We start from the raw sequence: 16267 nt of genomic DNA, 5'->3' as shown, positions 1-16267 counted from the left end.
TCTGAAGCACTGGACACTGTCTTCAGTCTCCACTAGGGAGGACCTGTGAGGTCTCGGTTGGACGCAAGTCCCAAACACCAGCACAGTCCTTTCAGCCCACCCTTCCTGGCACCTCCTGGGCAGCAGACCCACACCCAGATACCCAGCGGATCAGGTCTAGGATCTGGAGCATCTCCATGTTGGTCCTCAGCCCATCTCCACATCATCCCCTGGAGTCCTGCCTGCAGCCCCTTTGTCCCTCCACACAAAAGCTCTTGTCTCTGCTTCTCCCAGTGTAGCCCTTGCTGGTTATTTGGGATGACAGACACCAGGAAGAGTTTACCCACTCCTCAACTAATCCCAAGCTGTTAGAAACATTAGATTCATCTTCCCCATCCCTCAAGCTTTCAGTTTTTAGAAATGCTAGGTCCTATCTTATTGATCAGATAAGAGGTAACAGAGAAAAGAAAAACCTGTTGAGTGTGTATTATTGGAAACAGACTGAGCTGTCTGTTCTTCCTCCCATGATCACTTCGCCCCTCACAAAGACAGTTTCCTTCCAATATACAAAACTCAGAGCCACAAAAGACATATGGAGGGGCCTCTATTGCTGCAACAGGTCATGACACCATAGGCTGTATCTATGGTTTCTGTTCTTCTCCATGAATCCCATGCTCCCTTTACCTCCAGTGAGTATGTCAGCTGCCCAGGGGGCTTTACTAGCTTTACTAGGTGGGGAGACTTAATAGTAAAGTCATCTCATCTCACCAAGTTAATCTACAAATACACTTGAGTACCGATCAGAATCCCATCAAAGCTTTTCAGTGAAACTGGGAAATGCTAAAATCTATAGAGAAGAACATAGGGCCAAGAACAAGATGTGGGGGATCTGCCCTGCCAGATAGCAAGACTAATTGTAAGGTTAATGTAATCACAATAAGCAGGTGTTTCCCTACTTGACCAAAACAGTGAGGAGGGTGGCCAATACCTGTGGTGTGAGTGGCAGGTCTAAAAAGAAGGGAATGTTTTCTGCTTTTCCTTGGGCTGCTCAAGATGAACAGGAGGTAACTTGCTAGTAAGGAGCCAGACCCCATTGGCTGGTTCAGTTCCGAGTTCATTTCATCCCTAGCTGCGAGTGCCTTTGGTCTGGAAAGTTGGCTTGTCTTATCATACCCACAGCTAGGACATTCTCTCTGTAATTATGAATTGTCCTTGTTTTAGGTTAACTAAAAGAGAATGTCTTTGGTCACTAGGATTTGTTAGTGTTGGATTGTTTCCACTGTGAGGTTCTTAAACTTTTTCGCTTCATGATATTGAAACAACTCATGTTAGAGACCCTTTCAACATGAAAGGTTTATAGTTGAGACCTTACACATATTTCATTGTTCATAACAAAACTAATCTATACAGAAGTCCTGGGTGTTAATTTTAGTATTTGCACAAGACCTATTTTCCATGATGTGTGAATACCTACACATTCACTAACTGTTGATGCTATTTTCTATTGAGATTCTGGAGCCTAGGAACTATGTGTTTGCTTTGTTCATTTTCATTCTTACTTCCCTGAAGCAAGAGATTTTGTATGGACTTCAGTGCGAAGCTTTCAGACCAATTCTTTGCATTACATTTGGTTACCTCTTGGCTATATAAATTCTGAGTGTAAATCATTGATCTCTTTAATGAAATATTATAGAGAATAAATCATAATGGGTAAAAAAATGAAATATGGTGCTTCTTTATTATAGTTTGCTAGAAGTTCTGCAATGTTGGCTTTGATTTCTTCTTTGACATGTGACTTTTAATAGAGATTTATAAATATAATATATATTATAAATTAATATTGTTAACTATAAGGATTAGGGTCTTTTTGTCTCCTGTCTTTGTCATTGTATTGCTTTATAATGGGACACTGGTGTCTGTCTCATTTCTCTCTTTTCTTCTGGAATGTTCTAAAATGTACTGTAAGCCATGATATATGGCTCTTATAGTAAATGCCCCGAGAACAATGGAAAGGGCAGCACCTTCCCTGTCTTCCTTGCAGAATTTGAAATTAGTTGTTTCCAGCTCCCAAAGTCCTTGTCCTTCTGTCAGCCTTGACTCATGAATGTTGGAGTCTATTACTTGGTACAGAGAAGCTCTCAATGGTACTTACTTCAAACATCTCCAACTTTCATGCCAGACCGTGTGTGCATGTGTGTTGGTTTTTCATGGTCTTTGAGGTTTTCATGGTCTTTGAGGGGGGATTCTGAAAGATTAGTGGGAACTCAGAGGCCAACATTATAAAACACAGGTCCTTCCCCAGCCCATCAGATGTTGCAAATATTTCCTTTGAGTATGTCAGCCAATAATCTGGTGAACAATAACCATCATTGGACAAGTGAAACCCTCAGTTTTGATGTAGTAAAGTTCATTCATCTGGGGACCTGGTTTAAGAAATTTATCCCCAGCCTAAAGTCATGAAGAAATTTCTTACTTCTTTCTCTGTTAATATTTTTTTTAAAGTTTATTTATTTATTTTAAGCAATCTCTATACCCAAAAGTGGGGCTCAAACTCACAACTCCAAGATCAGGAGTCACGTGCTCTTCTTGACCAAGCCTCTTTTTCTGTTAATATTTTATTTTCTCATCACATGTAGGTGAACCGTACTGCAGGGTTCTCGATCTTGACACTGGACACCCGAGGCTGGATAATTCTTTGTTGTGGACAGCTGTCCTTTCTGCCCATTGTAGGATGTTTGGCACCTTACCTGAAGTGTCAGAAACACCCTACGATTGGGACGACGGAAATATCTCCAGGCATTGCCAACAGTAACCTGGGGTACAAAATCACCCCCAGCTGAGAAACGTTGATCTATTTGGATGATACAGTGTGAGGTAAGGATCCAGGATCAGGTTTTCTCAATTTACTAATACTAAATCATTCTTCTTCTCAAACTTATCCACCATGCCACTGCTATGACATACCAACCTCCTATATGTGCACGAATCTGTGATTGTATACAGTGGACACCAACTACATACTGAACTCGTTTCCTCTTCCTGGGCACAGAGCCCCCTCGCATCCGCAAGGGGAAGACGTGAAGAATGTCACTTCCAGATCTGAACAGAGGAAAGCAGGTTATCTTCATGACCTTCTCTTCTCTCTCCCTCCCCCTTGCATAGGACATCTTGTCAGACTATGAATCTGGGGGTTGAAGGGGCTCACCCAGGTCTTTCTCAGGTGATCACAATCAGATGACAGTTGTGGTTGGTGCCATTTTGAGAGCGTCTTCCCTCACTTGGCAGGATGGGGCTGTGAGAGGAGCTGGAGTCTGGAACAACCTGGCTGGCCGGCTGCATGGCTGTCTCTCTCCCTCACCACCCGCCTTCTACCCGCTCTGGTCTGTCCATGTGGGCTCTCCCTGTGGCAGCCGTGAGGTAGCTGCAGTTTTTGCACAATGACGGGAGGGAGTTGTCTCAAGAGAAACTGCAAAGCTCTGTGACCTTTTCTAACTCAGGCTGAGAAGCCCCACGGGGTCCCTTCCACAATGTTCTCTTTATCCCAGCAGCCGCAGGGAGGGCAGAGACATGGCCAAATGTCAAGGTATTTCTGGACAAGTTTCAAAATCACAAGATATCTGTTGGCACTCCAGTTTCCTTATCCCTCGTGAGTGTGTTTGTCTCCCCATCCAGGTTGCAGGGTCTCCATGTTCCTTCTGGGGGCTCTGGGATTTCATGGTCTGTGTCCTTATTCATTCAACGTGTCTGGCATTCATGGTGTCTTTCAACTCAAAATCTCATCTTCTTCAGTCCTGGGAAAATTTATCACATTATTCATGTGATAATCTGCTCCCTACTTTTTATTTATTATTATTATTTTTTTTTTTTTGGTCTACCCGCCCCTCTCTCCCTCCTCTGGGCCTCCTGGAATGATACTAGTTTTCTTACCTCTCCACGCTTTTATCCTTTTGTTCCGTTTTCATATGCATTTTCCAACTTTGAGATTTTTCATTTCTATCAAATTTTTAATTTCCAAGAGCTCCTTCTTCTTCTCTGAACGCTCTTTGTTAAGAGCCTCCCTTTCTCATCTCCTGGATGTCATATCTTTTGTTATCTCCCTGAACATAATGACTTAAGCAGCTTGCAGTGGTCTCTATCTTTTCTAAGAGTTCCTTCCCCTCCCCCCGGCCCTCAGTTTATTATTGTCTTTCCTTTATGTTAGAGATTTCTCTGAACTAGCTGGAAATTATCTATTGTCCCTTGATATTTGTCATGTCAGGAGTGAGCCAGAAAGTTGATGGACAGACCCTGTCATTGGGGGCCCCCAGTGTCAATTTCCACTTCTTCCAGAGGGCTCCTCCTCCCCACCCCACCTCACCGCCTTCTCCCACCCAGGGTGTGGGCCTCTCTGCCCATGATCCAAATGCTGGGCAGGAGGGCTAGGCACAGAATCTCAAGGTTGAGTGTGGGGACCCTCCCCTGGCCTGCAGAGTACCCAGTCCCACCCACTGAATATGGCTCATGAAGAATATGGCTCTTGAAGACTTAACAAGTTCATTATGCCACAATGGGTGCCTGGAAACCTGCCCAGTTGGCACTGGGTCTTCTGGAGAAGGGCAGTGCTTGACTGCTGGAGGCCATCAGCTCCGGCTGTCTGGATTTTTCTGCAGATGACTCCTCTGGGCAAGGCATTCCAGGCCACCCCCAAGGCCCACTCTTAAACCTCTTTGCCAATGACCCCGGCGCCAGTCCCCCAGTCTTGCTTCTTCCAAGTTCCCGTGATCTCCTGAGGCCTCGGGACCCATTTAGCAGGTCCTGTGGTAACCTCGTGCCTGGGGTGGGTGTTGGGGGGGTTGCTGTGTGGCGCACCATCTCTGTCTTGTATTCCAATGGGTGACTCAGAATGGCCTTCTGGTGCCCCCATGATCAAGCATCCAGTCTCCCCCCAGGGCTCAGAAATGCCTCAGGAGCTGCTTCCAGAAAGGAGGATGGATGGGCTTCTGTTCTCTCCCTGCAGGATGTCTCCCCACTTGAGTTTCAATCAAATGCCTGAGGAAGAGGCTTCCTGTTGGTGTGGCTGGGGTCCCACGTCTCCAGAAACATGAGACACTGAGAACAGAGCAGACCACGGCCAGACCACGTCTGAAGACAGAACTGAGGACAGAACTGGGCAGCCATCTGCCCAGAAAATGAACTTCTTCTCCGCGCACTGGCCAGCGAGGGCGCCAGCAGTTGTGGGTCACGCTGGTGGAAGTCGGACTGCTCCCTCCAGGAACCAGGCAGCCAACCAGAGAGTAAGCCTCGTAACCATCGCCAGGAATGTCCAGGACTTGACTAGTAAATGAGAGCTTCCCTGGTTTGTATTCCCTTTTCCTACTTAGGACCAACCAGAAAGAGCATGACCTAGCACACCCCACTTCTCCTGAACCCACCGACTGCTTCCCCAGGCTGCTGGTCTCCAGTCAGGGCACACCTGGAGTCTCCTCTGTACACCCCCCAACCCTGCCACCAAGAAACCTTCCACTCCTCTGCCTGCCCAGTCTGTGCCAAACTCAAGTGGCCCAGCTCCCTTGCTGCCCAGTCTGGGTCAACAGGGCTGCTGATTCCCATCTGCTGGTCTTTACTTTCATGGAGGACAGCTAGGACCAGCTATGAGGGCAGTGGCTCCCAGAGGAGGGAGGGGCTGGTACAGAAAAAGATGGGAGGACAGACCGGTCCCCATCAGTCCATGGGGACAGGGCCTTTGGGATGCGGTAGACGAGATGTCTAAACCAAATTTACTGCCCTACGAAGGGCAGAGGGAGCAGGCCCGGTCTCCCTCGGAAACCCTCCTGTGCTCTTCTCCCTCCTGCCCTGCCCCCGACCAGTGGCCAAATCACCAGGCCAGGGGCTTCAGGCCATGCGCTGCCCCCAGGAGCAGCCCTCGTTGTGCCTACAGTATTGGGAAAGGGCTCTTTCTTCTGTTCCACCTTCTCCTGGCCCAGAGCCAAATGTCCAGTCACCTCACCTCCCTCAGCCGGGTGCCTTCCTGCACTCCCAAATGAGGAAATTGTCCCAGCTGCCCATTGCTGACCACTCTCAGGGTCCGGTCTCGGGGCGGGGAGAGTACTGCTCCAACTACATTGCATGTTTCTATAAGGGAGCCTTTCCTCCCTCTAGACCGTGGGCACCTCCAGGGCAGAAATCAGTTTTCCTTTTTTTTTTTTTTTTTTTTTGCTCTTTTTATTCCTACTCCTGGAGTTCACTAAACACAGTCCGGGTTGAGGGCTCTAAGAAGAAATCCCGATGTGTTTTCGAATTCCAGCATCCTAGCAGGCCACCCTGTCTCTCCCGGCAACCTGACTGCTGAGGGTCTGAGAGCCCCCTCCCCCAAGAAATTTGATGCTCACGGCACTGCTTCCCGCTTAGAAATTTTATTAGTCCTGGAGAAAAGAAGGCAGGCAGCCCTGGCTTCCCACGGGGGTGCATGAGCTCTCACTGCTTCCCATTGCCGTTGATGGGGCGGTTCACGTGCTCAGGGGAGGCCAGGAAGGCCTTGAGCTTCGGCCGGGCGCTGAGGCGCTTCACGTAGGCCAAGAGCAGGGGGTGGGAGTCCAGGCAGCTGGGGGACAGGACCTGGTGAATCAGCAACAGGTCCAGCAGATTGTAGTCGGCGAAGGAGATCTGCAGAGCAGAGGACCAGGGACTCAGCAGGTGGGGACATCAGGGACATCGGGGACAGGGAGTCAGAGCCACTCCCTAAGTCTGCCTAGTTTTGCTGAGTAATGGGTTTACATGTTCCCTCTGCACCTGTTCTCCACCTCGAAGCAGAGGATGGTGCAGAAGGGGCAGGACAGGGCCAGATGCTTACCTGGTTGCCCACGATGAAGGCCTGGCCCCCCTCGTTCTGGGACAGCAGCATCTCAAAAGGCTTCAGGCACTCTGGCAGTGCCTTCAAGTACTCCTCCTTCCCTGCCTCCTGCCAGAGACACCACAGCGTGTTACCCTCCTGACCGGCACACCTCAGCCCCTAGCCCAGCCCTGCAATGCCCCCTGCCGTCTGCCCCATCTCAAGGCATCGCCACCCACCGAGTTCAGAGCCCCCCATGTTCCTCTGCTCACTCCCCACCCCCGGGGCTGCTGCCACATCCTGTCCAGGTCAGCCGCTGAATCTTCTCCACCCCATTCCCACCTTTCCGCCTCCACCGTGACCTCCCTGGACCACTCCAAAAGCCTCGGAAGATCCTTCTAGACCTCACATGTGGACACAGCCCATGCTTGAGACCTCTCGGTGGCCCCCTACTGCCATCAGGGGAGCAACCAGCCAGACGGTTCAAGGTTCTCTGACCTGGGCCTGCTGTCCCTCCAGTGCCAACTCCCGACACTCTCCCTCTCGACCGGCACACAGATGCCTTGCTTCTGCTAACTTGGTCCCAGGACCCAAATGTACTCTGTGTCTTCATGCTCTTCTTGCTCCCCCCAACTCCCCGCCCCAGGCTGGCTACAGATCTCTCCCCTCCTCCACCTGCTCTGGGAAGCCCCGCCCTCCACAACCCAGGCCATCAGGAACCACCTCCCGCTAGAGGACTCCTGCCCTCGCAGCTCCTGCGGTTGACTGCTACTTGACTGGGTCCATCGCACGGAGGTGAGGATGAGGGCTAGGGCAGCTCCTGGTCCTCAGCACGGAGCCTGACCTAGCCTGGGGCACCCCGACTTAGAGGGAGGGGTGGGCCAGGACTGCACAGGGCGAGATACACGAGCTTTTGTTTGTTCTCTGGTGCCCCACCCCCAATGCCCGGGCTCACGTAGTTGGTGTAGATGAGCATGACATATTTGCAGCGGAGGTCCTCCACGCCATCGTTCACCACATCCAGCAGGGCCGCCTCCCGCTGGTCCTTCCCATACAGCCCTGGGCAGCAGGAAAGCGAAATGCAGGACTGGACCCCTGACACGCTACTGACCGGCATATGCGGCTGCCTGTGGGCACAGCCAGGGAGGGGGAAGGAGGATGGGGACAGAAGGGACAGTCCTGATGCACAGTAAGGGCACAGAATTCAGCAAGAGGCAGTGTGGCAGAGCGCAAGAACTGTGGGCAGACCTGGCGTTGGCCGAGGGCAGTTTCTAGAACCTCCTCATGCCTCCCCATGCCTGTTCCACGGTGTCACCAGGCAACCTGACTTAAGCACACGAGGGTCAGAGCAGGCACCAAGCAGAGCAGCGGGAACGCGGACTGATGCTGGCCCACACATGCCAGGGGCCACCTGCAGCCTCAAGACTCACCGAGGGAGCGGCCCAGGTGTCGCAGGATGGCATTGGACTGGTACAGGGTGAGGTCTCCGTCCTGGAACTTAGGGAGCTGCCCATACAGCTGGGGGGTGGGGCACAGCGCTGTCAGCCATGCTGAGCTTGACTGCCCCAAACGGCCCAGCCCCTGCCCTCTCCGGGGCGTCACTCACACAGGAGGCCTTGAGCGGGCCCTGCAGCCAGGTCTCCTTGGTCACCACCTCCTCCTTCCAGCTCTGGCCCTGGTCCGCCAGCAGCATGCGCATGGCCTCGCAGCGGCCTGGGGGCGAGGGGAGAACGGGGTGGTGGGACACGTGCAGAGACCCCAGCCTCACAGCGCCCTGGGGACCGACCACGGAGAGGAGGTTGGCTACTCCAGCCTCCGGAGCTCAGGGGCACAGGGAAGGAGGCCCCAGCTGGTACCCACATGATGGAGAGGTGGGGTCGAGGTCCTGGGCTGCAGGCCCAACCTCTGCCTCCCCCCCCCCCGCCCCCGCTCCCGGTCCCGGGGCGCCTACCTCGGACAGGAAAGTAGACAATGGTGTAGGGCGGCACTGCAGCAGAGGGAGACAAGTCTGTCAGACACCAGGGTCTCACGGAAGGGAGACAGCCCCCATCTGGCCTCCCTGGGGTCCCATTTCCCGCTCGGCTCACTCCGGGACCCTCTGTGCGCTGGAGGAGCCCGAGCCGCACCCACCACCCCGCCCCCGCCGCGCGCGAGCCCCAACCGCGCGCCGCTGGCCTCGTGAGTCCCCTGGATCCCCATCCCTGCGCTGGGGTGGGGGAACCGGGCCTGCAGGGCCTTCCAGTAACTCTGGCCCGGAGCGCGCGGTCTGGCCTCCAGCCGGGAGCGCCCCAAGGCCCCTGGGAGCCACCCCCACCCCCGGAGACCCGGGCGGCGGGGACTCACTGCTTGCAACGCGGGTGGCGGCGGCGGCGGCGACGGCGACCGCAGCAGCAGCGGGGGCGGCGGCACAGCTCAGGCGCAGCCCAGGCCTCCAGGCTTATTAAGGGTCGTCCCGCCCACCCCCGTCCCGCTCCGCCCGGCTCCGCCCCGGTGCTGACTCACCGCGCTCCGGAAGCCCAGCTCCCCGCTCCCCTACCCGGCCCGAGCCCCGCGGGCAGCCCTCCCAGTCCCCGGCCCCTGCAGCCCGCCTGAAGGAGGTGCTGGGCTCCCCGGCGGGGGCCCGGGTACCAGTTGCCCCATTTTCCAGAGAGCTTAGGGTTTGCCCAGTCCTGCTGCTTTCCCTGCTTGGTCGTCAGACCTCAGAGGCACAAAGCCTTTGTCCGCCTTCGAAATAAAACAGGCAGTTACCTCACCAGCAAAATGGGTTTATTCACGAATAGCAAAGCAGTGTTATCTGCGATAAGGCCACAGACAAAGCCGGGGGCTTCGAGAGGAACACTAATTTATAGAGCAAAAGGGTGAAGTCGGGAGGGGCTGCTTTGAAAGAGGTCTATTGAAGGAAGGAGGGAGGGATTGATGGTTTGCTCTTGGCTGAGTTGCGGCAGCGCGACATTGGCTGGGCCTGTGGCAACAGAGGAGAAAATCTATATTTCCCCCCTTCTGGGGCAGTAAAATGGGACTTTTCCCATTGCTGTTGGCAGCCGAGGAAGACTGGTCCTGGGTGAGAGCCTCCTCTCCCACCTCCACCCCATTTTAGATGAGGTTTGTTTTTTTTTTTTTCAGTTTCACATTTACCCCCTTTTGATCAAGATCTCCCCCCTCCCCAAGCATCCCTGATCGAGAGGCAGGTTTTCCAAAGCCAGTGACTTTTGTCCCTCCGTGAGAGGAAGGGCCTTTCCTGGGTGTCTTGTCCCACGCGTAGAGGGAAAGTACGCAGATTCCAAGCTACGAAGCCCCATTCAAGTAAGAAGGAGTAGGAGGAAGGACTCAGACATTTCCCATCTAATGTCTGTATCTTTTCAAGGTCATGCACTTTGGAAATCAACTCAAAGAATTGAATAACACTATTATACTGGGTACATCGTTTCTACAATGATTTGACAGTCAATGGCTATGAAACTTTAAAATAATTATACAAAGTATAATTAAATGATACAATGTATAATTAAATGATACAAAGTGTAATTCAAGGCAACATGACAATTCTAAATTGTAGGATGGTTCTGAGCCATGACCCTAAGCCTGAAGGTAGCCAATGAACACATGAAAGGACCCTGGAGATTGAGGTGAAATATACCAGAGCCAATGAACTTGTTCCCTAACTTTTGTGCATTTGGGTTTCTACTTGCCCTGAAGAGTTTATTCACATGCAGCGGGATGAGGTGTTTGCTCTGGCACAGATGCTTCCGTATTCAGCAAGTAAATAATCAAGGGCTATGCAATTGTCTCAAACTACCTTAGGCAACAAGTTATCTGGCGGATGTTCTGCTGGCTGTGGAATTGATCTGACTTCCGGAAAAATTTCTTTTTTTCTTTTTCTTTTTTTCTCTTTTTTTCCTTCCTTCCTTCCTTCCTCCCTCCCTCACTCCCTCCCTCCCTCCTTCCTTCTTTTCATTTTTTTCCTTTCTTTCTGGAGAGATGCCTAATCATGTTTTCATTGGCACTTATTCTGACCCTGGGGAGAAAAGTTCTTCCTGCAGAGGCAAAGCCAGAATCACGTCCATCCCCTGGGAGCTCCTGTTTAAGGCAGCTGTGGAGAACCGATGGGGTAGACCAATGCAAGGCTTCTGATTTGTCATGGGAAGAAACGAGAACAGGGGGCAAGGCAAGAGCACAGGGCCCTCTTAGCCTCTAGCCACCGAGACCCCGAGTTGCCCTAGCATAGGCATCATTGGCAAAACCTCCACATTTAACTGAGTAGCCAGGGGACATGCAGAGGGCTCCCTCATAAGCTGTGGACCCATCGGCCAGTATAGAGGGCTTAGCACCATTCAGCCAAGACTTAGACACTATGTTATTACCCAGTGAAAGACTACCTGGATTTATGGGTATGTCAGGAAACTTACAGATGGCCCTGTTTATATTGGTCACCCTGCCATGTCCTATATGTGTGTGTGTATAATATAATATAATATAATATAATATAATATAATAAATTGGAGACATCTTTTTTCCTATTTCGGGGCTAGGTTAAATAGAAGCAAGGAATAGGTTAGCGCAGTTCAGTGCTCTAACCTTACAAAAGGAACCCGAGGAACAATCTCGGCACACAGTAGTGAAATGACTCAAAGAGAGAGCTACAGGGGCGCCTGGGGGGCTCATGGGTTAAGTCTCTGCCTTTGGGTCAGGTCATGATCCCGGGGTCCTGGGATCAAGACCTGCATCAGTTCTCTGCTCAGCAGGGAGCCTGCTTCCTCCCCTCTCCCTGCCTGCCTCTCTGCCTGCTTGTGACCTCTCTCTCTGTGTCAAATAAATAAATAAAATATATTTTTTTAAAAAGAGTGAGTACAGGATCACTGTTGTCATACACAGACTGAGGTTTCCAGGGACAAATCTGACGATTTCACCTTTTCTGCAATAACTGAGAAATGCAGATGAGAGCCTTACCTGTCTGAGGAAGAAAGGGAGAAAACAGAGTAAGAAACAGCTCTGAGACAAGGACACACGGGCCCGGCCCACTCACCTTGGGAAAGCTGTCTCCACCAGGTGTTTCTGCTCCAAATACTGGGAATCTTTGCTTTCGGGTCACCCATTCATGTGCAGGTCCAAACGGGCTTTGGTGTTTTCTTTAGATGGGACATGTGAACCCAGAGTGGATTCCCTAAAGTTTGGTGACACCCAGGCTGGCTAATGGCACCTGCTAGGGTGCCCCAGCCCCACCCCTTCACAGCGAGCTTGAAGAGAATCGTGGAGGTTTCTTTTCCAATAGAGGAAAAAAATCTCTGTGTTGCAAGGTGTGGGGCTTAACATCTTCGTTTCCCAGGAACGTGCTGGAAAGAGGTTACTCCAACCAAAGCATGATTATTTTCAATAGAAGACATTAGGTCTTTATAGTATTGAAGCAGATGTCCTTTTACTAGCTGTGGGTCAAAGGAGGCAGGAGGCAAGAGCATTGGATATCCTGGGACCATCTCAAAGAGTGAAAGTCTATGAGTTCCAATGGGGACAGGTCTGAGATTTAGAAGGACAAAGGGGAATGCTTTGGCCTAAGGTATAGGAAAGGTCTTCACAAATTTTGCCTGTTGAGTGTTAACGATGACTTAGTGTGTTGACTAGCCCCAAGGACTAAAGATGGCAAGCACAGAGCACAGTGAAAGCTAATGAAGTCGGTGCGACCTCGAGGAAGCACTGGAGGGGCTCCCCCGGTGAGAATGACTTTTTTTTTTTTAAATAAGATTTTAGCCACAAAAGAAGCCATAGCTTCAGTCCAGTGAGAAAGCAGTCAACCCCTGACTAAAACATTTATATCCATGAGACGGGTCAAACCGAATAAAATCCATTTGCCAAAGCTTGAATGGTCCCTTGGGCAATTTTAAATGCCCGGTATGGATGGACTTTCCAGCGTTGTGTTTTGGACAGGCGGGACAAGCGAGGTGGGCGTTTTTTGGTGTGTGGCATTATTATTTCCCTGCCAGTGTTGGTTCCCACAGGCTATCATTTTATCAATAGACCAACAATTTAATGCACGTACAAAGGTTAGCCATGGAAATTTTAGAGTCTCTGGCAGGACTCGACTGTATCTGGCTCAAGACAAAGTCCTCTCTTTTTATCAAACCAACAACGAGGGGCGCCTGGGGGGCGCTCAGTGGGTTGAGCCTCTGCCTTCGGCTCAGGTCATGATCCCAGGGTCCGGGGATTGAACCCCACATCGGGCTCTCTGCTCAGCAGGGAGCCTGCTTCCCCCTCTCTCTGCCTACTTGTGATCTCAAATAAATAAATAAAATCTTAAAAAACAAAACCAAAAACAAACCGATTACATTTCCAATGCTGTTTTCCCCTCTCTGGGGCGGGTTGCTGGGCATCTCTTGTGAATGTTTTCTAGGTCGTCATCTGGAAGAACACCCCCTTGGACCATGATGGAGGTTTAGCTCTTGGTTTTCTTGAGCATTCTTTTTTTTTAAGATCTTAGTTGTTTATTTGAGAGAGACAGACATAGAGAGAAAGCAAGAGCCAAAGGAAGAAGCCCAACATGGGGCTCAATCCAAGGACCCTGAGATCATGACCTGAGTGGAAGGCAGACACTTAACCAACTGAGCCACTCAGGCACCCTTTCCTTGAGCACTTTTGGTGGAAACATCAGCAAAGTGGTTTCCTTTGACCTCCAGGACGCTGGGTCTTGCATCCCCAGGAACCTAACAGCCAGAGCCCAGCTGCAAGCATGCGATGTCTACTACATTTCGGACATGGGAGCCATTTAACATTTTATCCCCACTGGAGGGAAGGATACTTCATTGTTTCTGTAACATTCCGGAGTCAGGAGCGACCCCCCAGGACCCCAGCTGTTGGTATAAATGCTTGTGGTTTTACCCTTGGCTAAGGCGCAAGCCGGAGGAAGGGCATGGATCCCTATCTGTGGGTCCCAAGTGGCCAAAGACGACAGTGCCGCCCCAGGACTTCAGAAAGAGTTGCAACAGCACAGCGTTTACTGTTTTCATCCTTTAAATAAGAACCGTCCCTAAACCACGAACGACTCCATGCTGGTTTGAGCAGTTTCCTGTCAATTGTCGTGGGGAGTCAAAAGGGTGATCTGTCAACGTCAAGCAGGGGTGAGGGGGTTTCATCAGTGAAAAGGGGAGAGTAGCAGGGTGAAGGTCACTGCAGCAAGAAAGAGTTACATGAGGAGTCCTTACCCAGACAGTTTCACAGCAGGTGAGGCAACTCAGGTGTTGAGCCTGAAGAGAATCGGAGGGCTTCTGCTGCACGGGGTACAGGACGATTAGAGGAGACCCCCCAGACCATTTCTGCAGTGGCCTTAACTAAAGGGGCAGTGGTGGGAATGGCTCCGAGGAAGGGCATATTCCTGAGCTATGGATCCAGCTCTTGGCTACCATACCCTATGAGCCAATGGGTGGATGGTTGTCCCATGCTTTGGGCGAGCATTCCTTTCCTTCTCGCATACAAATACGAAAACAGGAAGCTGATAATCAGGATGGCCAAGGGAAAGGGGGCTTTATTAAGCTTTTCTTTAAGGGCGCCTGGCTGACTCAGTCAGAAGAGCATGCGACTCTTGATCTCGGGATTGTGAGTTCGAGCCCCACAATGGGTGTAGAGATTACTAAAAAATAAATAAACCTAAAAAACAAAACAAAACAAAAAAACCTTGCCGCTTCCAGTCGGCCACGGGAGAAGAATTAGGCACAAACAAGTCAGGGCAAGAGATGGGGAGCAGGGGACAACAGTCGAAAAGACTGCTGCCCCGAGCAGCTCCACAGTCTCACTTTCATTAGATAGAAACAATAGCCAACAGAGGGACCGACGAAGGTCAAACGTTAGTCACTTGTCTTCTGGACAGGCAAGAAGGAGGATAAAGTTTATAGTTAACCAAGCACATTCAAAGGACTCATCTAACTAACAGCGGGCGCTTCTGGGAAGAGAAAGGAGCAATCACGGAAAAGGGAAGCAGGCGGTTTTCGTTCCACCCTGAGCTGACCGGGCGTTCCCGGGTGCTCGGCTTCCCGGAAGCAGGCGGCGTTCCCGGTGGCCCGGCTTCTGTGAAGGGGGGGCCTTCCACCCTGAGCAAGCCAGGCATCCCCAGCTGCCCAGCTTCACGGTCGTATATCGTCCTTCTCCCCCAAAGACCTGTTGCCAGTGTATGTTTTTCTTAAGGCCATATCTAAATGTGCTTGGCAACTAGTAAAATCCTCCAGGGGTTATAGTTTAAGTAACAAGTTGTTCCGAGGGGCAGTAGCAAAACCCCTCTCTTTAAAGTCTCAAAAGCTGGGGTGCCTAGGTGGCTCAGTGGGTTAAAGCCTCTGCCTTTGGCTCAGGTCATGATCCCAAGGTCCTGGGATCGAGCCCCGCATTGGGTTCTCTGCTCAGGAGGGAGCGTGCTTCCTTCTCTCTCTGCCTGCCTCTCTACCTACTTGTGATCTCTATCAAATAAATAAATAAAATCTTTTTTCTTTAAAGATTTTACTTATTTATTTGATAGAGATCACAAGTAGGCAGAGAGGCAGGAAGAGAGAGAGGAGGAAGCAGGCTCTCCACCGAGCAGAGAGCCCAATGCGGGGCTCGATCCCAGGACCTTGGGATCATGACCTGAGCCAAAGGCAGAGGCTTTAACTCACTGAGCCACCCAGGTGCCCCTGTTTTGTTTTTTAGTAAAACACATAGGGGTTGGGCAGTAAAAAGTGTGGAGTACAATTACAACAACAGCCAGCTAGCCTGGGAAAACCTTGCAACTGGTGCTTAGTTCTTGCTGTGGGGGACTTCACGATGCCAGGAAGCGCATCTGGACTGAATGCAGCCCCAAGACCAGGTTCCGTATTAATATTGAACTTGGCTTGGAGCAAACTACAATTTTTCGCTGGAGAATTTACATTGGTTTTGGCTTTAAGTCTTAACAGGGGGACGCTGTCTTCCTCTGAAGAGGTTTGAGAAGGAGAGCAGAGAAGCAAGTCCTGCACATGTTGTAACAAAGTAGAGTGTACAGAAAACTTTATCATCCAAATCAGCCCTTAAGCTCTGTGAAAAGTAAGGACGTTCTGTGAAGCCCTGGAGCATGACTGTCCGGGTGTATTGTTCTCCCTCCCAAGTGAAAGCAAAAAAATATTGGAGGGCTTCATCCACAGGAATGCTAATGCAAGTGCCACAGAAATTGGTCACAGTGATAAATTTGCTTTCAGTAGGGGATGGAAGCTGCTGAAGTATGGGGATTAGGAACAACAGGGTGGTGAGGGATAACATTATCATTTATGGCTCAGAACTCCATCCTTGGACAAACCTCCATTCTTGGCCACTGGGTTTTTTTCTCAGGTAAAACAGGAGTATTATAGGGACTAGTACAGGGGATAGTGAGTCCGGCCCTGAGCCTTCTAATATTTTAGTATGGGCCTGATGCCTTGAAGGGATTTTTTTATGCATAGGATTGATTCATTCTGGGGAGAGGTTTTGATTTGGATTTATTTGAATCTTAATGGA

General features: G+C 50.8%; 1 protein-coding gene across 1 annotated transcript; it reads right to left on the bottom strand.

Moving 5' to 3' along the window:
• Positions 1 to 6355: 6355 nt before the first annotated feature.
• Positions 6356 to 9254, bottom strand: LOC125110257 (glutathione S-transferase P). Its single transcript, XM_047747332.1, has 7 exons — positions 9131 to 9254; positions 8739 to 8774; positions 8394 to 8500; positions 8218 to 8305; positions 7743 to 7846; positions 6809 to 6916; positions 6356 to 6621 (listed from the first exon to the last, which is right to left on the bottom strand). Coding segments are annotated over exons 1-7 (633 nt in total). The 5' UTR covers positions 9132 to 9254; the 3' UTR covers positions 6356 to 6432.
• Positions 9255 to 16267: the final 7013 nt, after the last annotated feature.

Source organism: Lutra lutra, chromosome 10 (genome assembly GCF_902655055.1).
Source record: "Lutra lutra chromosome 10, mLutLut1.2, whole genome shotgun sequence".
NCBI classification, from domain to species: Eukaryota; Metazoa; Chordata; class Mammalia; order Carnivora; family Mustelidae; genus Lutra; species Lutra lutra.
The sequence above is the reverse complement of the archived record's forward strand: the minus strand, read 5'-3'. Positions and strand labels throughout refer to the sequence as shown.